The sequence below is a fragment of the Antedon mediterranea genome, chromosome 6, assembly GCF_964355755.1.
Source record: "Antedon mediterranea chromosome 6, ecAntMedi1.1, whole genome shotgun sequence".
NCBI classification, from domain to species: Eukaryota; Metazoa; Echinodermata; class Crinoidea; order Comatulida; family Antedonidae; genus Antedon; species Antedon mediterranea.
The window spans coordinates 9275448-9299306 of NC_092675.1; the positions used below are offsets into that span (position 1 = coordinate 9275448).

The 23859-nt window shown below is 34.8% G+C and overlaps 3 protein-coding genes across 3 annotated transcripts; all 3 read left to right on the plus strand.

The window, feature by feature from the left end:
• Positions 1–1705: 1705 nt before the first annotated feature.
• LOC140052408 (sodium-dependent phosphate transport protein 3-like) lies at positions 1706–6831 on the plus strand. Its single transcript, XM_072098018.1, has 7 exons — positions 1706–1721; positions 1815–1904; positions 1995–2122; positions 3686–3838; positions 4000–4132; positions 4419–4654; positions 6080–6831. Exons 1-7 carry the CDS (start codon positions 1706–1708, stop codon positions 6239–6241), a joined length of 918 nt encoding a protein of 305 aa, XP_071954119.1. The 3' UTR covers positions 6242–6831.
• Positions 6832–18179: 11348 nt separating this feature from the next.
• On the plus strand, positions 18180–19322 carry LOC140052409 (uncharacterized). The gene has a single exon (XM_072098019.1). It carries the CDS (start codon positions 18180–18182, stop codon positions 19320–19322), a length of 1143 nt encoding a protein of 380 aa, XP_071954120.1.
• Positions 19323–19389: 67 nt separating this feature from the next.
• LOC140052410 (uncharacterized) lies at positions 19390–20562 on the plus strand. Its single transcript, XM_072098021.1, has one exon. It carries the CDS (start codon positions 19390–19392, stop codon positions 20560–20562), a length of 1173 nt encoding a protein of 390 aa, XP_071954122.1.
• The last annotated feature ends 3297 nt before the right edge of the window (positions 20563–23859 follow it).

Below are 23859 nucleotides of genomic sequence, written 5' to 3' on the forward strand. Positions count from 1 at the left end.
TATGTGAATGCTTGATCCATTAGAGGTAATCTGTAATAGTTTTTATTGCTTGTATTATAACAAGTTCATTTTGGATTTCCAGTAAATTACCAATGGTTTATTTAAGGTCAACACTGTAACTAATCCCTCACTATTCAATCAAAATGGTATTATTATGCTAGTAGGCCTATCCCTATTGTTGAAAAATGGATTGCGTGATATCAAAATGGATTGATGTAAAACGTAACAAAGATAAGATCTTGTCTGGTATTCATGCAGTGATGAAGCGGAGGATTATTGTTTTTAGCGTTCCATTTAGAATAATTTTTGTTACAAAGAAATATTTTGGTTGTGGAGGTCGTTAAATTTCTTGGCGCCAGCGTTACTTCTTTTACCAATATTTTAACAATTAAGTTAACATCAAAACATGCAACAATGATAAAATGCCCTGCAACTCTGTAACTACTATATGACTATATCAAGTTCCGGGTCCGGTATAATTCTCTGTTACTACGGAAATTCGGTCTAATATTACGGACGTATACGTACGGAAATGATGATAAATAGGGTACTTCACGGAAAAACAAAACTATACGCAAAATTATGACTTGGCCTTAAATTATGGAAAAACCCAATAATTATGAACAAATCGATGACCCATATAACGGGTTTTTCCCGAACACAGTGTGTGTTGGCCTCCTTTCGTACCTCTCATCAAGAGAGAAATACATCTCCCTGCTCTTATGACGCGCGCACCACAAGAAACTAGTCAATCAGAATTTTTTTCTGCGTATGCTCAGAAATTTATCTGCGCGCGGTATAGTAGGCCTATTGGTGACTGCTGTGCCAATTTACAAATATTCTCTTCCAGACTGGACTTCTGTAACGTATAAATATGAATATTGTATACGATGAAATGGGACTCAATTTTAATTTAGTGGCAGAAACAACATTTAGTATGAAATTAAGGCAACACCCCTGGGTCTGCCCTGCATTGTGAAATAAAACGAACGGACGAATGATGGATTCACCAGCTTGTCTTTATGACATTAAAAGGATGTTTGCGCATGCGCTTCCTTGCTTTATATTATTTTACTGGAAGCATAACGTTAAGTTAAACAATTTCTTTCTCAATGTATTTTTCAGGGATTGCTAATACCGGCGTTCTATTCCACTATAAAAAGATGGATTGTTCCACAAGAACGAAGTACAATAATTTCTATTGGTCTTTCTGGTAAAAAGAAAATAAATATTTATTTGAATCAACATAATTCTTCCTTACATAATAATAATAATAGTCTGTTCTTATATAGCGCATATAAGCAGGCTCTCAATGCGCTTTACATAAAAAATAAAAGCAGGAAATGATAAATTAATGAAAAGCTTGTTGGAAAAGGAAAGTCTTGAGTTGAGTCTTAAATGAGTTAAGAGAAGTGCACTGTCTGATTGTGATAGGTAGGGAATTCCACAAAGTTGGCGCTGCCACTGCCTACATGTCCTTGTCTAGGAACCACAAGTAGGCATTGGGAACCGGACCTAAGAGATCTAGTGGGCTGGTAACTCTGCACAAGCTCAGATACCGTTTTAAAAATTGCCCGAAACGAAATTCATGTAGCACAAGCGTACTAATTCATGTTCATGTCATGGTGTCTCGTACAACATATCTTCCGATCATGTACAAAATGTTTTATTTTTATTTATTAAAAAAAACATTCTAACAGGAACAATGATTCCACCTACAGGTGATGTTATATCAAAAAATAAAATATATAAATTATGTATAACGGTCACATGTATGGACTATTAATTGATAATTATATGGGGTTTCTTTACAGGTATGGGAATAGCTGAGGTTATTTGTTATCCTATATCAATATGGATTTCATCCAGTTTTAGTGGATGGCCAATATCATATTACACTTACTGTGAGTTACATTTTTACAGTGTAGGCCTATTAATGTATTCCATTTTTATCACAACTATTGGTACTGACAAATTATTATTTTTCTTTATAGGTGCCTTTAGTGCTATTGTGTTGATAGTATTTATGATTTTTGTCTATGACGATCCTGAGGACGATCCTTTTATATCAAACAATGAACTTATATACTTAAAGAGCTTTAACGATACAGACAGTCCAAAGGTAAGGATGTACCACGTAATAGTCATGTGAATCAATGCCATGGGTACCATGATCTAGATACATACAGTGCAAAGGTAAGGATGTACCACGTAATAGTCATGTGAATCAATGCCATGGGTACCATGATCTAGATACATACAGTGCAAAGGTAAGGATGTACCACGTAATAGTCATGTGAATCAATGCCATGGGTACCATGATCTAGATACATACAGTGCAAAGGTAAGGATGTACCACGTAATAGTCATGTGAATCAATGCCATGGGTACCATGATCTAGATACATACAGTGCAAAGGTAAGGATGTACCACGTAATAGTCATGTGAATCAATGCCATGGGTACCATGATCTAGATACATACAGTGCAAAGGTAAGGATGTACCACGTAATAGTCATGTGAATCAATGCCATGGGTACCATGATCTAGATACATACAGTGCAAAGGTAAGGATGTACCACGTAATAGTCATGTGAATCAATGCCATGGGTACCATGATCTAGATACATACAGTGCAAAGGTAAGGATGTACCACGTAATAGTCATGTGAATCAATGCCAGAAGTACCATGATCTAGATACATACAGTGCAAAGGTAAGGATGTACCACGCAATAGTCATGTGAATCAATGCCATGGGTACCATGATCTAGATACATACAGTGCAAAGGTAAGGATGTACCACGTAATAGTCATGTGAATCAATGCCATAAGTACCATGATCTAGATACATACAGTGCAAAGGTATGGATGTACCACGTAATAGTCATGTGAATCAATGCCATAGGTACCATGATCTAGATACATACAGTGCAAAGGTAAGGATGTACCACGTAATAGTCATGTGAATCAATGCCATGGGTATCATGATCTAGATACATACAGTGCAAAAGTAAGGATGTACCACGTAATAGTCATGTGAATCAATGCCATGGGTACCATGATCTAGATACATACAGTGCAAAGGTAAGGATGTACCACGTAATAGTCATGTGAATCAATGCCATAGGTACCATGATCTAGATACATACAGTGCAAAGGTAAGGATGTACCACGTAATAGTCATGTGAATCAATGCCATAAGTACCATGATCTAGATACATACAGTGCAAAGGTATGGATGTACCACGTAATAGTCATGTGAATCAATGCCATAAGTACCATGATCTAGATACATACAGTGCAAAGGTAAGGATGTACCACGTAATAGTCATGTGAATCAATGCCATAAGTACCATGATCTAGATACATACAGTGCAAAGGTAAGGATGTACCACGTAATAGTCATGTGAATCAATGCCATAGGTACCATGATCTAGAAAGCCTTTAAAAAAAATTTATATTGTAGCACTCTCTGAATGAATATGAATCACTAATAACAACACCCACTCGTCATATTTAAATAACAAAAGAGCGAGTACAAATTTATCTTTAAAAAACGTAACTTTTCTAACAAATTAATAATGTAATTCCATTAATTTGCTGGCGAAGCCGTCTCATTAAACGGTTTTTTTTTTGTCTTATTTTTTTTAAATTTCAATTAATATATATACATATCTTTGTTCAGGATACATATAATGTTCCATTTTGCGATCTGATGACGTCAACTGCCGTGTGGTCAATAATCATTGGTTTCACGGTATACGTTATAACTGTTGTTTTTATCTTAACTGAAGCACCCGTTTTTGCTTCACTGATATTAGGATTTGATACAAAAAATGTAAGTGAATCTTTATTGTGTATTCAATGTTTTCAGCACTGGTATCATATATAAACAAACCAGTAAAATTGGCCTTTATAGGCCTACTGTTTAGGCCTATGATTAATGTTCTGTCCTTATTTCATAGTATAATAATCGATTTGTGTTTTGTTACTGTGTAGATTGGTCTAATAACGTCGATTTCAGCTATTTTAGAATATATTGTTACTATTCTGTCTGGAATATGTGCTGACATCATCATTCGACGAAAATATCTGAATGTTATCAACACTAGAAAGATGTTTATGATTCTAAGTAAGATATTATCTACATCTGTCAACAAAATTCTTTTTTCATAAGATTATTCCTGGGCAGATGAAAATTCATGACATAAATGTATATTCAGTTGTATATTCACTAGCCCATAAGTCTGCGATCTAAGATTTTAAACTTTTGTTTTCTAACTTTACTTCTTACTAACAGGTACATAACAAATTACTAATTTCCCAGTCCAACTTGTTTTCTTGTTACTTATTTTGTTTCTTTGTCTTTTATGACATAATAATCTATTTATGTATTAAACATTCTCTTCTTAAAACAGCTACTGGTATACCTGCCTTGTGCATGTTTTGTATTGGGTACTTCAATGAAATAGTGTCAATGACACTGCTTACATTGTCGTTTGGATGTATTGGAAGTTATACGACAAGCATCATGACAAACATTATAGAAGTATCAAAGGAAAGATCGGAAGTGATCATGGGAATAATGTCATTTACGGGACATGGTGCTGCCTTCATCATTATACTGCTTTTTGGAATGTTGATACAAGATGGTGTAAGTTGTATACATAGTCTATGTTCCAGACCGAAATTAGTAAAAAGATATACATTTTGGCACATATGGCGTTCCATACGTATAATACTTGAGCTCACTAGAAAAATCGAAACGCCGACTGGTGGACTACAAGGCCACGCATACATACATGCAAATTTGAGTTAGAGTGTTTACCGACCAACCGAACGACCGACCGACCATCCGACCGACATAGTGAGCTGTAGAAAACAATACAGACATGTGGTTTAGTCGTTAGCCAATATAGAAGGCATGTATTGAATTTTGCTAGGGTGTCTAGAAAACTCAGATCTTAGATATATCTGAGTTTTCTAGATCTAGAAAACCCAGATATCTGACATTTCTAGATCTAGAAAACTCAGATATCAATATCTCAGACTCAGATATTGGTTGGTAGGTCATTGAGATCATTCAATTATTAATAAGAAGGTAGGTCATTTGAAATACTAGAGTATTATTAAAACTGATTACTGTACGTTTTCTTACTAATATTGTAAGAAGTTAAGTAGAAGCGGCCTACGGCTTAAATCATAAAGAAAAATAAATACAGTGCACGTTACCGTTTAAAATATAGGCTTAAAAATTAGGTATATACGAGTTGGTGTGGGTACGAGTTGGTTGAGGTACGAGTTATCCAAGTTGGGAATAGGTAGGAGTTATTTTAGGTACGAGCAGGCCTACTCTTCGCGATACATTGCGATAGCGCCCACACGTTGAGCATTGAATTGAGTTTGCTTAGCTAGACAGGCCTAACATGCTAAGCCTACATTTTAAAAGGTGTATACTGTATTTCTTTATGATTTAAGTCGTAGGCCGCTACTACAAGTAAGAAAACGTATACTACTGTAGTATTTCAAACAAGCTACCCTCTGATTAATACTGTAATAGAACGATCCATTTGATAATCTGGGTTTTTGAAACTAGAGATAAATGCCATGTGTTGCGTCTGGTCAGATGAAAAGGGCTATCCGTACATTTATAGATGTTTTACAGCTACACAATAATTAAAAGATGAAGGTGTTAACAAAATGACCAGGTACAATAACATGCAGTGCTTGTTGAATTCATGGCCTGGTGAAGGAATTTCAATGTACTGGTGTACATGTCTTGGGCTGTTTTGATGTCACTTGCACATAATTGTGTGTTATTTTCCTCCTGTGCTTGGAGGATGACCGTTGTTGATGAAGGATTCTGGTGGTTAAAGGATGCATCCTCTATTTGCATACCCTATTTGCTATTGGCATTAAACTTAGTCCATTATTAATTATTATTATTTAATTTATATACCACTAGCAAAATCATCAAAGCCCTTTTACCCCCCTTTTACATACAAAAGACTCAACAGTGAGTTATGCGATTTTACTTTCAATCATATCATGCGCTAATAAAATAATTTTGTTCTTGCAGAATACAGCGAGTCAATGGTCTTTGATGTTTAGAATAATTTCCGCCATCAATCTATTTGGAATGATTTTCTTTCTAATGTTTGCAAAAGCAGAACAACTAACCAAATCAGATGTAAATATTACAAAGCAAGAGATGAAATCTTATAAGACTATAAAAGATTAAACAATATTATAATATACAATAATTCAAATCAAAATCAATTTATTACATAAAACTAAGGATATGTACAAATATTTCATCAAAAAGTTATGGAAAAGGTAACTCAAAATAAGCAGAGACGCTAAAATATACGGTTATGACGGTTAGATGCGCCTTAAATTCCATTCAATTCGTGGTAATAAAACTCACCAATGTAATAGACGAAATGAGAAAAGACTATATATTATACAATAAAATCTTTTACTTTTTGACATTGTACCACCTAATCATGGACGGATCACGACGTCATATTAGTGTAATCAATCAAGTATACACTTTTTGTTCGAATAATATTATTTGAATAGATAAATAATTCAGTAGAGATATCTGGCTAGTATAACACTTCTTACAAACAATAGTTTTACTTTTAACTCTTAATTTTTTAACTCCTAATTTTTTAACTCTTGCTTTTTAACTTTTAATCAAACTGAACCATTACCCAAAAATAAGAATCAATAATTGTTAAAGAACAACAAAAACGTCTCTACCACAATTGATCCGAAACGAATAGAACTAAACAAAGAAGGTTAACGATTATACTTTTGAAAACTATATTAAATAGCACTGCAGTTTCAAAATGAAGCGATATTTACTAGCATTGATTTGTTGTTTTGTCTTTATTAATGCTTATTGCGTACGAACAGATATTAATTAATAAATATTACAATTATAAAAATGGTAAGACCGTTGAAATCTAAAAAGAGACAGAAATCGAATGAAAATAATTATTATTTCATTTATTTCAAGTAACAATCTACATATCAACTCGGTAAATTATGTTATAAAAATAGTTTACAAAGAATGAATGTAAACGCAGAATAAAGCCCTGGATTAGTGTGTCCTCGCACAATTATCTATATATAAATTTACGTAAGGGCAAAAATCGGTAAATCGCGCGTTATTTCTAGAATGTTTACTCGATGGGTATATAAAGTTCGTACTTTCGGTACTGATTTTAACCACCTGATGTAACCCTGTTTACTAATTAAATTAAGTTAGATAATTAGATATTGACAAATAAAACGAATTTAGGTTAAACGATTTGCCGCAAATAAGGGTGTTTTCCGATCGCGGTATACACTGTCTAATGGTTGTTCATCTTGAAAAATACCCGCACACAATAATACGAGGATACTTCGCATTTACCTATCTCCTCCTACGATAATTGTTTTTGATATGAGAAAACCGGTTGAACAGCTAGAGTACAGTATCATAATTTTGAAGACAATAAACAATACTATTTTAATAGATTTTGAGGGCGTATAACATGTAAGGTGTTAGCAGTCAATACTTGTACTTACTTTAGGGATCCATTAACATTTAAACTATTTTGTTGTACTAAAAACGTTTCTACAAGTGTTTTAAAAGTGGTGGTTGAAGTGTTGGTCAGTAATTTTTAAATTATGAGTGGAAAAAAGGAGAAAATCTGTAAGCCAACCACCGCCGGCGCCACAACCAAGTGCTAAGCCGCTTTTCAAGGGCCTGGAGGCTGCCACGCCCAAATCTGATGAAGAATTCAGGGCAGAAGTTATGGGTAAGCTAGATAAGATCATTGATTATATAGAAGTATTAACCAAACGAGTTGATGCTCTGGAGTTAAAACTCTCAGAAGTTAAAGAAGACATCGTTCAAAACAACTCTAAAAAGGAATAGTAAAGTAATCATGAAGTGATGTTTGATGAGCTAAATAAAACAATCAAGGCTCAGAAAAGTGAAATATTCATATTTCTTTTAACACAAGTATGTTCGAAGACAATTCTTAACGAACACCTTAGTAGGCTATTTGGTGCTGAATAGGTTTTCGAGTTCAATTCTACGACGACGATTCGAATGACTCCAAATTACTGCCATACATGTCGCCTGGTGCAAGGACGACACTGCCCAATTTTGGTGAAAGCCCGGACCACGGTCCCGATTCTGGAGCACTTTTTAGAATTATTATCAGACCTGCTAGTGTTAAAAGATAGGACAACATTTTCAAAAGACGGTAAGCAGTCTTAAATTAACAAGTAAACAAAAATTGCATTTTCTCGAGAACTAGGCCTACTTGTCCAAAAAACTTCATTTTTGTACAAGAGGCAAGAGTTATAATTTGTGATTTGTAATTTTAAAACATAATTAGATTTAATGTACAGGTTTTTTGATGCGAATAGTTTAAAAAACCTATTTCTTTTCAAATTCACCCGTGTGTTTTACCCGTTGCTGTTCTATTGTTAGTCAACTGAAGCTATTGTTAATTGAAAGGCTTGTTACATAACCATTACACCAAACTCGCATACACGTGCTTGTAGTGAAATTAGCCTAAATCACAAACAGCATTTAGACATACAAATATAATATATATATATATATATATAAAATAACAGCAGAAAACTTGGTTACTTCATTGTTTTAATCACTACAAATTTGTTTCGTACGACCAGCATGTAGCTGGCCGCACTCTTCAGGTGAAATATAAAACATAAGTGACACAGTTGTCTCATAGTGCTTAATAGAAATGAGTCATCAGGAAGTCGTATACAATAGCCTATTGTTTTAGATAAACTATTTGGATCTGCAATTTAGTAAGATTTTTTTCCTATGTCTACAAGTAGAGGCTAACTCGTTCTTACGGTTCAGTGAGCATAGCTCTGGTTGACATATAATAATATACTTTTCATATATACATAAATTACATCTTTTGTTAATATTTGAGTAAGGTTTGCATTTCTTTATAATTTTCCATTTAATTGAGTAATTTGTTTTAGAGTCTTTAAGTGTCCATATATATTTACTGAGTTCCGTTGCGTTTCTTAGTTTTTCGTTCCGGAATGAAGACGTATGGTTTCTGTATCTGGTTTTAAACTGGTTTTCAGTTAGTCCGACATATGTTTCTTCTTTTGATGAATCTTCTATCTTTACTGTAGCTTGGTAAACTACACCTTTTGTTAGGCAGTTACCTGGGAGCGGGCATTCATTGGGATTGCGGCAGTTACATCCGCTTGTTTTCGCGTTGGTTTCAGTAGACTTTTCTTTGGCTATCACACAATTACTTTGTCTACGCTGGGCATGCAACTGTAGCTTAGTTTCAAGGTATTTCTGTTAAATATTTTTCTGAGCTTGTTGCCGGCAGGAAAACAATCTTCTACTATAGCTAAAAACTTGTGGCCGATGTTGGTTGCTACGTTTTTGCTGAATGGTGGGTTAAACCAAATTATGTTTCTGGTACGTGATTTTTTGGGCTTCTGCTGTTCAGCATTGAACTCAAGTTGATGACGTATCCGCTTTCTTTGAGGGCTTCCTGGTTTCAGTATTTATTGGTACTCACTTTCGAATCAGTGGCACACACCTTTCGGTGGTGCGTCCATACAAATATAAACAACATATAAAAGGTAAATGATGATAAAACTTACATAATTAACTTACATTGGAAAAAAAACAAAAAAACAAATGTACAGTAGTAATTGCACACTTGAATAGATACTTAAAAACAATTGTATAACGAGCAAATCAATAAATCGACGCAATAGGTCAGTAGTAAATACACATTAGGGCCTACTTACAAAATGTCAGACAAAAAAAAAATACTTATACATAGTAAATAAAAAAAACAAACTAAAAAACAAAAACAAAAAAAAACAGAATAAAGGTACAATAGGTGAACAGTATAAATAATACATAATCATGATAAAATTACTACATAAATCGAAATAAGCACAAATATATGTTTATATGTACTTGAAATTATAGATATAGCAAACAGCAAGTACAAGATTTTATTTGTTTAATGATTAGTTATTGGTATATCTAACTGGTCTATCAATGTATAAACTAAATAAGCTAAAATGTCTGACTGAAAAAAAAAACAAAAAAAAACTTATACATAGAAAATAAAACTAAAAAACAATTGGATAACAGTATAACGATACAATAGGTCAAAAGTATAAATAATACATAATCATGATTATTTTTACAAAAATCGAGATAAACACTAATATATGTTTATATGTATTTGAAGTTAGATAAGCAAATAAACTAGTTTATCAATGTAAAAGCCAAATAGGCTAATTATTGGGGTAATGTTGGTAATTTCTTATATATATCTAACCTGGTATCCCAGGCACTTTGTAGGTATTTTTTACAAGCCAAGTCAAAAATTTCCCCAAGAACAACGTTTTCATTATATAAATTGTCTAATAACAAATGTAATTTCATTTCAGAGGTTCCTTAAATAATGTTCAAACCCGTTATTCATTAATTGTAATTTCATTGGGTAGAAGATTTCTTCTCTTAATTTACTAAATGTATTACATTCTAACATAAAGTGTGCGATAGTTTCAGTGTCATTATTGCAGAGTGCACACATACCCGTACTCGTGGGTGACCATGACTGTTTCCTACCTTCAAGGTTTAGAGACTTCGATCTCGCCTTAAATTTCAAACAACTTCTTTTAAAGTCATTTTTGTAAAGAAGGTATGGTTCTAGTATCGGTTTATTCTTGTACACAAAGAGATGATTTTGATTGTGCTCTCTTCTGCCATTCGTTATTATCGATATCTTTGTTCTTGCATTTAAATTGAGTTAACCAATTACCAGGTGATTCGTTGGTGAACATATCACCCATGTTACATTTATGTAAGGCTTCTTTAACCTGATTTAACCATCCCCATTTTAATTTATCTTCAAGAATGTTTATGGCGTTAAAAATCACATTGGACCATCTGTCATTCTCCATGTTTTTTAGGCGGTTAAAATATTTAATCCGAGAGTAGTTTTGAAGCGATTCTAGTGATTGCCAGCCCAAGTCACCATATAGAGCCTCTTTTGCAACGTTACACGGAGCCTTAAGAATGGTTCTCGCCATTAAAAACTGCAGGTTTTCAACTTTTGCCATTGTTGTTTTTCCGTTACAGTACCAAACTGAGCATGCGTAATTAATGGTAGAGATTCCGATAGATTTCCATAATAGGTCCCCGTAATAAATTCTGTTAAAATCATCTTGTTCATTTATAATGGATTTAATATACGCAATGATGCGATTACCCTTCTTGATAACTTCGTCTATGTGAAGATTGTCCGACAACGTACGAGAAATATATACTCCCAAGTATTTGTATTTATCAGTTTCTGTTATAGAATTGTTTCCTAACCTCCATTTTCTATATAAGTTGGTCCTTTGTCCTGTGATAAGGACATTTGATTTATCATAATTAAATGACATTTTCCATTCTTTAGCAAATTCTGTAGTAGTTTGTAGGAGCATTTTAAGTTCCTTCTCGTTTTCTCCTATTAGTACGACGTCCCGTCGGCCCATAATAAACAATTAATTTTAGTGTTAAAGATGTTAACACCTAGATCTGAGTTGTTAAGCATTATACGTAATTCATTGATGTATATTAATTGAGAAGAGTGTTGGCGATAACGAGCATCCCTGTTTAACATCTTCATCGATATCAAATAACTCCGTCTCTAAATTAGCAAATTGGACCTTACATTTAACATTCTCATATAAATTTTGTACGATATTAATTAGGTTACCTTTTATACCGATTCGGCGTAATGCTTTTATTAGTCCTTCTCTCCAGACTGTATCGAATGCTTTTCGGAAATCGAGAAAAGCCAAAAATTTCTTTTTACCCTCGGCTTGTCGAGTAGCTATCAAGCTTTTAAGGGTGAAGATATGGTCTTCACATCGTCTATCTTTTTGGAAGCCCCCTTGTGCTTCGGTTAATAAATCATACTCTTCAAGGAATTCTGATATTCTTCGAGAAATTATTCGACTAAAGATCTTAGCAATGCATGAGTTTAAGGTAATTCCTCTATAGTTATCTAAATTTCGCCGGTCGCCTTTTTTAAATATAGGAACTATTGTGCCGTTGTTCCATTCATCTGGTATACATTCGAGATGGGAGAGCCTTTTAAACAGTTTATACAGTTTTGCAACTATTGTGTTACCGCCGTTTTTTATCAATTCGTTAGAAATATTATCATTTCCCGGGCTTTTGTTGTTTTTACATAGGGAGACTGCGTATTTTACATCTTCACATGAGAATTCGAGTTTATCCAGAGTAGCGGTTTGAACATTTATGTTGTAGCTGTCTACATCTAAGTTTTTCTTACCTAAGGTATTAAAGTAATTGGTTAACGAGGACTTAATTATGGGTGCGTCTGATGTTACATTGTCCGTTCCCGGAATTATTATAGATGTAACATTGTTTGTTCGTTTATTTCCTTTTAAAACTGACCAGAAGTCTCTAGACTGAGGTCCGCCTTTTTCCATTATTTTTGAACATCTATCCATCCGGATTTGCATCATTTTTTGTCTAATTAATGTTTTACATTCGTTTCGTTTAGTTTGATAATCTTTCCAGAGATTATCCCTTATAGTTTTATTAAAGTCAGAATTAGTTTCGTTCTTACAATATAGTCGGTGTGCTCGACACGCGCTTTTTTTCGTTTTTCCATTGACTGTTCAATATCACAATCAAACCATTGTTTACTTTTTCTGGACTGTTTTTTATAGCCTATTGTCTCTTCGGCAGCAGACACTACAAGGCGTTTCCATGATTCCCAAGCTTCGTTAGCATTTAAATGGGCTGGGTCCCAGTTAGTGAATTTAGATTCAAGGTCATCTTGGAACGTTGTCCAATCGTGGTTATACTTTATATCCCATCGTTGTTTAAATGTTTCAGGGATTGTGTTATTATTATTAAATGATTCCACATCCATATCAATTATAATCATGTTATGATCGCTACCTATGTGAAAGTTACATTGGTCATCTATCATGAATTCATTTATATCTTTTTGAATATTTGCTGATACAAGACCATAATCCAAAACACTTTTATGTTGATTCTTTACCCACGTAAATACTCCTGTACATTTTTCACTACCGTGAAGGATAAACAGATCACCATCATTACTAAAATCAATAAGTCCTTGACCATTATAGTTTATAGATTCGTCTCCATCGTTAATCAAGTGACCAAGAATTATTATTTTAGCATCATTTTTCCGCTAATAAGGAGACAAACATCTCATAAGTCAAGTTGCGATCGGTTCCTTCACATGCAAAATAAACTAAAGCTATGTAATATATTGAATTGGTAGAACTATTAAATTGCACTTTTACCCATAGTCGTTCGAGGGTATCACATCTCGTATCTAATACATTGTCATCTATGATCTTAATGTCGTCCCTAATTAGGAAGCCGATCCCGCCTTGACTTTTTTAGTGATGATCTATTTTTCCCAATCCAATTGTAACCTTTGATTTGTATTTCTTCCTTATCTTTTAGAAATGATTCAACTATTCCAAATACATTAATTTTATTGATGTTTACAAATTTTTGGATATCATACTTTTTGCTTTTGTAGCCTCTGATATTATTGTATGCTATTTTAATGTTAGTATTCGTATTACATGATTTAGATTTCTTTTTACCTCGTCTAACTTTAACATGTTTATGATTATTCTTATTTGGAGGCACGTTGTTTAACATAAGATCAGGATTTACACTATTGATACTAGCGATATATTCGCTATTTTTGTTAATTGTTATCTCATTTATAGAGGTATTGTTATTACATTCGTCAATTAAGAAATCGTATATATTGTCATGATTAAAAGACATTACATTACCCCGCAGGTTTTTCCTGGTTGGTTCAGGATCGGCGTTTACTTCATTGCCTGTTTCCATGGAAGTCGACATTGATAGTTCTTATGTCCAAATTCGAAGCATCCGTGACATTGTACTGGTTTACCATGTTTACAGTCTTTCATCTGATGGTTCCTTTCACCACAGTAGTAACATCCGGTTCTGTTTGTTTGTATTTGTCTACTATTGTGTCGATAATTTAAGTTAGTGTTTGGACGGTGCTGTTTGTTGCGATATCCCTGTGTTCCTATCGGCGACGAGTAGTGGCCTAATGAAGTTCGGTGCGATTTGTGTGTTTCTTTATCTTTCACAATCCTGTGTACTTTGTTGATATTGGTCAGTAATTTCTTCGTTCCGTAGTTGCTGAGGTGAAGTCTACTCCTATTGAGGGATCCACTTTCACATTCGTTATTGTATAGTTTGATTGAAGGTTGTGTCGTTGTCAATTATTTTACAGTCCTCTTTTGACGCGATTCCTTTGATTTCCCCGTTCAGTTTATCTACTCTACCTTGATGTTCCATAACATCTTGTCTAGGACATATTGTTGATAATATAATGGATGTGCTGGGCGATTTCGTTTTAACATCCTGTATTATGTGTGCGAACTCGTTTGGGGCGTTGTTTGCATCCTTGTCTTTTGTGCAGTCGTTCGTTCCGCCATGAATTATTATGGTATCAAAACTTTTCGCGTCTAGTGATCTCAATGATTCTTTTATATCTTTCATTTTTGCTCCGGGTAGACAAGAGACTTTAGTCTTCATCAATCCTCTTTCATTAATATTCTTGATTATTGAGTCTCCTATAATAAGGGTGTCTGTGTTCAATGGTATACCATTTGTTCTTTCGTGTAGATCTTTGGTACGGTCATTCTTTGTTTGGTCACACATAGCATTGCGTTGCAGTTCTAAGTCATCTTTTAGTTGTTTTTTTTTATCTTATGTGGGTTCATCCCACTTTTATTTCCATACCACTGTTCTCTTTACATATATTTTTCACTATACACTAATACATATCATTATATTTACAATGTTTGTTTAATCATCTGTATACATATACTTATTTAAAGAGTTTTATTCATTTGTTTACATATTATCACATTGATTACATAGCTTCCTCTTTTTAAACATATTATCTGTAACACATTTTCATTAACAAGCTTATTTTTTTCTTACATAGTTGTTTTTGATTTTTTCATCTACCACATTTTCATTTAACAATGCATATTCTCTGTTATACTCATTACTTACTATATGTTTACTGTTAACATAATATTGTTCTCATTCTTTAACCTTAATATTAATATTTTTGTTCTTTAATGTTTACAAAACTTTTATTTCCAGCAGATCTTTTTTTGCATCTATAACTTCTTAAATTTTCATTTAACTTTTTTACATTCTTCTCTTATGTGGATTCATTCCACTTTTTTTTTTTTTTTCTTATTTTCTTTAAAAAAAAAAAAAAAAAAAAAAAAAAAAAAACTATTTCCATATCTTTTAGTTGTTTATTTTCCTGTCGAAGAATGTTATTTTGCTCTTTGATCTCATTGATGATTTTAAATTGTTTATCTAATGATTTTCGTAGTGAAGTTATAGTGTTTGGTATTCCTCTACATGATTCGCAAAACCAACTGGTTGCTCGCTTTCCAGTTGCGGAGATTCCAATACATTGTGGGTGAAAATCAATTTGGCAAAATGAGCATTCGATGCTTTTTCCTTTGGCGATATGATTTAACATACAATGCTCTACACATTTAATCGTCCGATTAGTGATACTAGACGTGCTTGTTGAATGTTGTTGTGATTTGGTTTGCGAGCTTGGAGGGGATTGAGGTCTCGGGGGTGTTCGGTTTGTAGACGCCATATTTAAGATTTAATTTAGGATCTATGTCGAATTAATTATTATTATAACTATCATTTGGTATCTGGTTCATTCAGATCGTTCAGATAACTTCTTATAATAGTTCTGGAACGTTTTCCGACTTACAGTTATCCAGATAAATATACAGCACCCAGACGGTCTAAATATTTCAATGATGTAGGATAGCTTGGTTGGCGTGGTCCAGCAGTATTAGCGTGGGCCTAAACAAGCTATCTATTGTTCTCTATCTATACAGGACGCTATCTTTCCCCAGTGAGAGATGTACACTTCTGCTACGTTGGCCTTGGAAATTTAGTAAAATAGTTATATGAAAACTCACCATTTACTGCTTATTTTCTCAAGATATAAACTATGGTTGGATTCCTCAAGTTGAGATATACCTAACGCTATACCTTTAAAATAAAAATGTTGTTGAAGACTTTTCAGCTAAATTGGGAATTTAAACGTCCCGCGTCTCGTCCCGCGGTATAGGGGTGCAGATGCATGAAATGTATCTTTGTCTGATGAGATGTCAGAAAGGCGTCTATTTATAGCAAGTGGGATGTTGCGGATAATAGATGGAGGATGGTTGCTGTCATGGTGCACGTAGGTTGGTTTGTTATTAGGCTTAGTGAAAGGTCGGAAGATCCCTGTCCTTAGGTCGAACGTTACATCCAAATAATTGACTATTTTCTTGTTAGCATCAATTGTTAGCTTGAGGTTGTTCTCCTGGAAAACCTTACAAATATCTTTCTTGATTAGCTCAATCGTTTTGGCTGATTCGCGAAACGCAGCTAGGCCATCGTCGCGGTATAGACCAATTTGGTTGCCATATTTGTTAGACAGTTGCGACAAAAGATATGTACCTACGATTTCACAGGTTTCAGCACCGTCAAAGCTTCCCAGTGTGACGTCAAACACAGGTTGGTTTTCAGTTCCTTTTTTGCACCATGTAGCGTTATCATGGAAAAGGAGTGACCTTTTAGCTTGGATAATAATATTTGTTTCTTCATCGGAGATTGCTTCAAACTCGGAGGCGAATTCAAGGGCTTTTTTAACTAGGTCAATGGTTATTGACGGGTAGAAATCAACTATGTCGAAGCAAATAAACGAGTGCTTCTCCTGAAAACCAAAAAAAAAAAAAAAAAGGAAAGAAAGGTCTTGGATATAATAAGGATTTAAAGTTGAGAAATATTCATTACAGTTTTAAGGCCGTTAAAGAAAAATCTGAACGTATTCAGTATGTGAAGGGGAGTAATCCTGATTGGAAGTTATGAGAAATGAATATAAGGCATGGATGGGCATGTATGAAGAATTTCTCCAAAGGCATGATGAATATTATGCGCTCTGTTGTCTGACGAGGAACGTGTTAGTTATAGAATTAAATGGTATGATGAAAGAAGCAATTGGCTTGGCGATTTTAAGGCTTCAATGGTAGAGTGGTTTGGAATAGCTTCCAGTGAGAAAAACCCAATCCACCTGGATCGATTGTGTCAAGAAGGTCGTCTGAGCATAGTTTGGCTGTGTCGGAAAGGCTTCGAAGTGAGCAGAAAAGAGCTGAACTTAAAGCCAGGGCAGCATGTCTTAGAAACGTGCACCAATTAGAACTTCAGAAGTTAAGTTTAAGATTGAAAGAAGAAGAGATGAGACTACAGACAGAGGTGGACGTCCTTGAAGCAAGAAGCAGAGTGCTTGATAAGTTTGACAGTGAGGCAGAGTCTGTATTCAGTGATAGCCTTGATATTGATAGGGCTCCGAGAGCTAGACTTGCAAGTTCATTGGATGGTAAAGTTAATTCACATACACATGTTGATGTGTGTGCACATATCGAAGATCATCAAGTACATGTTCAGAATAAGGTACCTGTGTATGGTGATGAGGTTCATGTACCTGATGTAAATGAGAAGATTACTAATCCATATGTATTGCCGCAGATCTTCCTCAGGCACTGGTGAAACAGCTTCAAAGGCCAACACCGGAAATGATGAAGTTTGGTGGTGATCCCATGGAATATAAAAAATTCATGCGACAGTTTCAGGCCAGAGTTGTGAGAAATACGGAAAGTGATGATGCGCGGTTGTACTACTTAGAGCAGTTTACCTACGGAGAAGCAAAGAAGATTGTAATGGCTTTAGTTATCTTGATGCCGAGTTGGGGTACCGAGCAGCTTTACCTGCATTGGAGGAACGATATGGAGATACAGAATTAATCGCAAATGCCTTCATTAGAAAGGCACTAGCTTGGCCAGTAATCAAAGATGGTAACCCTTAGATGCCTTCTCAACATTTCTGGTAGAATGTGAAAATGCGGTAAGATGCGTTGATTCTATGAAAATTCAATTCAAGTTTTGCAGATGTATATGGTTCTGATACAGAAAATACAGAATGTGATGGAGACTGTACGATGGCAATTGTTCCAGTAAGAGTGAGAATGAGAAATAGTATTAAGGAAGTCGTCACATATGCATTTCTTGATCCTGGTAGTAATGTGTCTTTCTGCTCCAGTGCTCTAATGAAAGAAGTGTGTGGGACCGGTCATAAAATGAAGATCACAATTGAAACAATGGGAGTACCACATACAATGTATACCTACGTGGTGGAAGGTTTAGAAATCCTAAGTCTTGATGGTTTGAATATAACAGAATTACCTAAAGTATATACTAAAGATAGGATGCCAGTTTCTCACCATCACATACCTACTGCCAGCGATGTTCGTCGTTGGCCACACTTTTCAGATGTCCATCTTCCACATTTCAACGCCGACATTGGTTTGTTAATTGGAAATAATGTTCCAGATGCATATACGCCAAGGCAAGTTAGAACCGGACCAGCTGGGAGCCCACATGCGACACAGACAGCTTTAGGTTGGATAGCATGGAACGTAATTCGGAACGATAGATCCAGGTCTGGTAAAGAAGATACCTTGGCAGTGAACAAAGCCACTATAAGTGCGATACAAGAAGTTGAAGACAACAGAAAACTAGAGAAGTTAGTCAGAGAATGCATTAATTATGACTTTCCTGAACGTACAATTGACGACAGAAAAGAATGGTTTCAAGAGGACAGAAGATTTATGGTGGTAGTGGAAAAATCCTGTAGGTTGAAAGATGGCCACTATAAAATTAGTTTACCTTTCAGAAGCGACTTCAACTTGCCCGATAACTCTGAAGTAGCTGTACGTCGACTAAAATGTTTAGAAAAGAGGCTCCGGAGAGATTCCAAGCTACATTCTGATTATAACGACTTCATGTCTAAAATAATACAAAATGGGTATGCAGAAATCGTTCCTATTAAGGATTTAGCTAGAGCTGACGGGAAGGTATGGTACATCCCTCATCATGGGGTGTATCACCCCAAGAAACCAGACAAAGTTCGTGTCGTCTTCGACTGTACTTACCATGGGGGTATCACTAACCGACATTCTCCTTCAAGGTCCAAACCTAACCAACAACCTCATTGGCGTCTTATTGGGTTTCCGACAAGAGAATGTTGCAGTCATGGGAGACATTGTATCGATGTTTCACCAAGTTTATGTTCCCAAAGATGAGTGTGATTTTCGTCGGTTCTATTGGTGGCCGCAAGGTAATCTAAGCATTGATCCAGTTATCTACAGAATGACAGTTCATTTGTTTTGGGCTGTCTCATCGCCTTCGTGTGCCAACTTTGCACTGCGTTTGACTGCACAGATGAACAAGAATTTATTCGATCCGATAGTAGCCGATACAGTGTTGGGTAACTTTTATGTTGACGATTGCCTCAAATCGGTTAGTTCAAGTGACCAAGCAGTATCTCTTATTCAGCAGCTTACCACACTTTGTGAAATGGGTGGTTTCAAGTTCTCGAAATGGGTAAGCAACAAGCGAGAAGTACTACTTTCGGTTCCAGCCGCTGAACGAGACAAAGAGTTTGAAAACATAGAATTAGATTATGAGAAACTTTCTATAGAACGAGCTCTAGGAATTAGATGGTCAGTAGGCGCTGATACTCTTGGATTTAAGAATGTTGTACCAAGTCGACAACCAACTAGAAGAAACGTTCTTTCTATAATCAGCTCAGTCTATGATCCTTTTGGATTTGCGGCACCGTTTATTTTACCCGCTAAAATCCTCCTTCAAGAAATGTGCAGAAATAATGTTCAATGGGTCCAAGAATTAACTGGTATCGACTTAGCTAGATGGCAGCAATGGTTAAACAATTTAACAAATCTAGATAAATTGATTATCCCTAGATGCTTTAAACCATGTATTTTCGGAAAGGTGGAGTCTTTTCAGATACACAACTTCTCGGATGCTAGTAACCAAGGTTATGGAATGGTATCTTATCTCCGATTAGAAGATGTTGACGGAAAGATACATTGTTCTTTACTTATTGGAAAATCCAGAGTTGCACCCTTGAAGAAGGTGACAGTGCCACGCATGGAGCTGACAGCCGCTATGTTAGCTGTTCATATTAACAAAATTATTATTAAGGATAAGTTAAGTTGTCAGGTGCATAAAGTTGTATTTTGGACGGACAGCACGTCAGTTTTAAGATGGATATCTAATGAATCTGCACATTTCCATACGTTTGTGGCGAACCGAATTCACACAATCAGAGAATCATCGGAGAGCAGCCAGTGGAGATATGTGGAATCCAAATGTAACCCAGCTGATGATGCCTCAAGAGGTCTCGATTTCAGACATTTGGTACAAAGTCAACGGTGGCTAAATGGCCCAGACTTCTTGTGGAAATCTGAAGAGAACTGGCCTAATATTCACTTGCTTTACCAGTCGGGCAGTGCATCTTGAAGTTGCTCATTCGCTTGATACCGCCTCATGCATTAACGCGATAAGACGTTTTATTGCTAGAAGAGGTACACCCAATATGATACTGTCCGACAACGGGACAAATTTAGTTGGTGCTGAAAGAGAGTTACGGGAAGAAATCAGCAAGTGGAACCAAACCAAACTGACAAATAACCTTAAGTCAAAAAGGTATAACTTGGAAATTTAATCCACCGCATGGTTCTCATTTCGGCGGTGTTTGGGAACGGTTAATACATTCGGTACGGAAAATATTGTACTCACTAATGCATCACCAAATGCATCGATTTGATGATGAGGGTCTTCATACACTATTCTGTGAGGTTGAAGCAACACTAAATAGCCGTCCCATTACTACTGTTTCTGATGACCCAAATGATCTGCAGGCATTAACACCAAATGATTTGTTGTTGACCAAAGGTAAAGTTTTACAACCTGGAATCTTTAACAAAGATGACAATTATCCACGTCGACGTTGGCGTCAAGTTCAACACCTAGCTGATCTCTTTTGGAAAAGGTGGACAAAAGAGTACTTGCCTTCGTTACAAGCACGCCGGAAATGGATAAATCCTAGAAGGAACTTTGCTGTTGGAGATATAGTTTTGTTGATGGAAACCACACCACGCAACACATGGGCACTTGGTAGGGTGCTGAAAGTAATGATTGACAGAAATGGATTTGTTAGAGTGGTCGAAGTAAAAACTGCAACTACAGTACTCCAGCGACCAATTGACAAGTTGTGCTTACTTCTAGAGGCAGATAACTAAATGTTTAAAAGAGAAAGAACTTTTAAATTAAAACATTAATTAAACAATTAATTTGTTACATTAAAGAAAGAAAATATATTTTGCCAAGTTTGTTATAGATAATTGTGGTTCACAATTAAGGGGCCGGTGTAAAGGCCAAATTAAGAAGTTTAATTTTACTATTACTATACTATTTACTATTAAATGTTTATTGTGTGGCTCTAGGAAGCTAAGTTAGCTCATTGTTCCACTTGAGTGACTCCTTGCTGATTGGGCTAGTTAGGAGAGCTCACAGGTGGCATTATTATGCAAATTAGGTCACTAATATCAGACCTAAAGTGTACAAACAAGGCCATACATGGCCGCAGTCGCGTGCTCAAGTTAGTGATTACCGATAAACCGACCGACCGACATAGTGAGCTGTAGAGTCGCGTTGCACGCGACTAAAAGAGGGGGAAAAAACCGTCGCGATGATGACGTAATTTGTGAACCATTTGATTGGTCAGTTTTAACAATCGTAACGTTGAAGAAGAACAGATTACAATAAAGATAAGTTATTAAAAATTAAAAAAGCAGCAAAACAAGAATAGACATTTTGGCAACTTTTTATTAGAGAAGGTATGCAGTAGGCGAAATTAGTTGTAAACAATAATGGTATTATACGAGTCTGTTTATGAGTCAGTTTTGTCTGTATAAAGTGATATTTGTCCTCTCCCTTTTTCACTTCTCTTTTTCTCTTTCTCTTTTATTTTCTCTTTTACTTTTTCTTTTTTTATTCTTCTCTTTTGTCCCTTTTCTATTTTCTTTATCTCTTTCCTTCTTCTTTTTCTTTTCTTATTTCTTCTTCTTTTTTTCTTTTCAAGCTCCGATAATATATACCATTCCTTTATTATCATAAAGATTAGTTTTAATTTGACATATTTTAGTTAATGATACTAAATAAATGACGTCGCTTGCCTCGCCATAAAGTTTCCAGAATAAAGTATGTCAATGTCAATAACCTATAACGTGAACAATACATTGAGATAGGTGCGTAAAAGGCACTAAAACATGAATGGATATTTTGACAACTTTGACATTTTCAATAGAATAAGTATTCTGTAAAGAAGTTGTAAATAATATGGTATTATACAAGACAACAGGTGATATTGTATGTGAAGTTCTGAACAAATATGCAACACCACAAATATGTGGATATACTATTCGGTAACAGATAAATAGTAATTGTTCTAGTACATTTACAGTAAATCTACAATTGTCTTCACCAGACTCTGCTTTTAGCCATTATTTTATTTCACCCAAACAATTCACGTGGACCGACGAGCAGCGAGATCAGCTAAATAGAAATACTGTACACTAAAAAAGTGCATTGGTAAATATGCTCAAATTTATATTGTATCGCTGAAGTTAGCTCTATAGCGTTATTTAAGATGGGGTCTGTCATTTGTTAAATCAACTTGTTTAGTGGGATAGTTTTGTATAAAGTGAAAAATTTGTTTGTCCTTTGTCTCTTTTTTTTTTTTTATTTTCCTCTATTATATTATTTTCTTTTCCTCCTTTTCTCCTCCTTCTTCCTATTCTCTGTTTACTTATTCCTCCTTTTTTTCTTTATTTCTTTCCTTCTTCTTTCTTTTTTATTTTTTTTTAAGCTTTTAAGTCCGATATATATTCCTTTATTATTATCATAAAGATTAGTTTTAATTTTACATATTTTAGTTAATGATACTCAATAAATGACGTCGCTTACCTCGCCATAGAGCAATGAGTTGCATCCGAGTCGTCGTTTGTAACTTTCTTGGCGTTCTGGTATCAATTGAGCCTCTTTGGCAATAGTTGATTAGTTTTGATCGAGTTACTAAATATTAATCAACTACTAGTTATCATGGTTGTTTTTGTAGTATTGTACAGAAGCAATCTTTGACATTTGTATGTATAAATAATAATAAATCACTTCCATCAGAAATCAAATGTGGGTCCACGGGGGTTAATTCTAGACCCCTACTATTCTTACTATATGTAAATGATATATGTAATGTCAGTAATGTAGCTAAGGTAATCTCCTATGCTGATGATACCACTTTTATTCAAATATCTTCAATGAATGGTTCAAAGCAAACAAACTTGTACTAAATGTAAATAAAACTAATTATGTTATTTTTACAACACAAAAAATCGTAATACCGAGACAAAATATTCCCATAAAAATTAATGGTACAAACCTAAAAAGATTAGGTATTAGGTATTGTTATAAACGAAAATTTAAGCTGGAAACCCCACATCAAACATATATGTAATGATATAATATAAGGCCATTGGTATCTGCAAAATTAAAAATCATATTTCCTGTACACATATTAATAAATCTATATAACGCTGATCTTGTCACATCTTCAATATGGAAACCTTGCACGGGGAAATGAATACCCAACACATATTAAAAAACTACATAAGTTACAAACATTTAAATTTTTGTAAACAATTTTAACCTACTCACAATTTATGATTTAAATAAGTTACAGGCAATATGTTTTATGAC

Excerpts from the sequence above, each read along its gene's own strand:
- LOC140052408 (XM_072098018.1), top strand. Across the intron at positions 2,123-3,685 it reads ACGATACAGACAGTCCAAAG|GATACATATAATGTTCCATT; the intron begins GTAAGGATGTAC and ends ATCTTTGTTCAG. Across the intron at positions 4,133-4,418 it reads AAAGATGTTTATGATTCTAA|CTACTGGTATACCTGCCTTG; the intron begins GTAAGATATTAT and ends TTCTTAAAACAG.
- LOC140052409 (XM_072098019.1), top strand. The coding sequence starts at position 18,180 with ATGGCAATTGTTCCAGTAAGAGTGAGAATGAGAAATAGTATTAAGGAA.
- LOC140052410 (XM_072098021.1), top strand. The coding sequence starts at position 19,390 with ATGACAGTTCATTTGTTTTGGGCTGTCTCATCGCCTTCGTGTGCCAAC.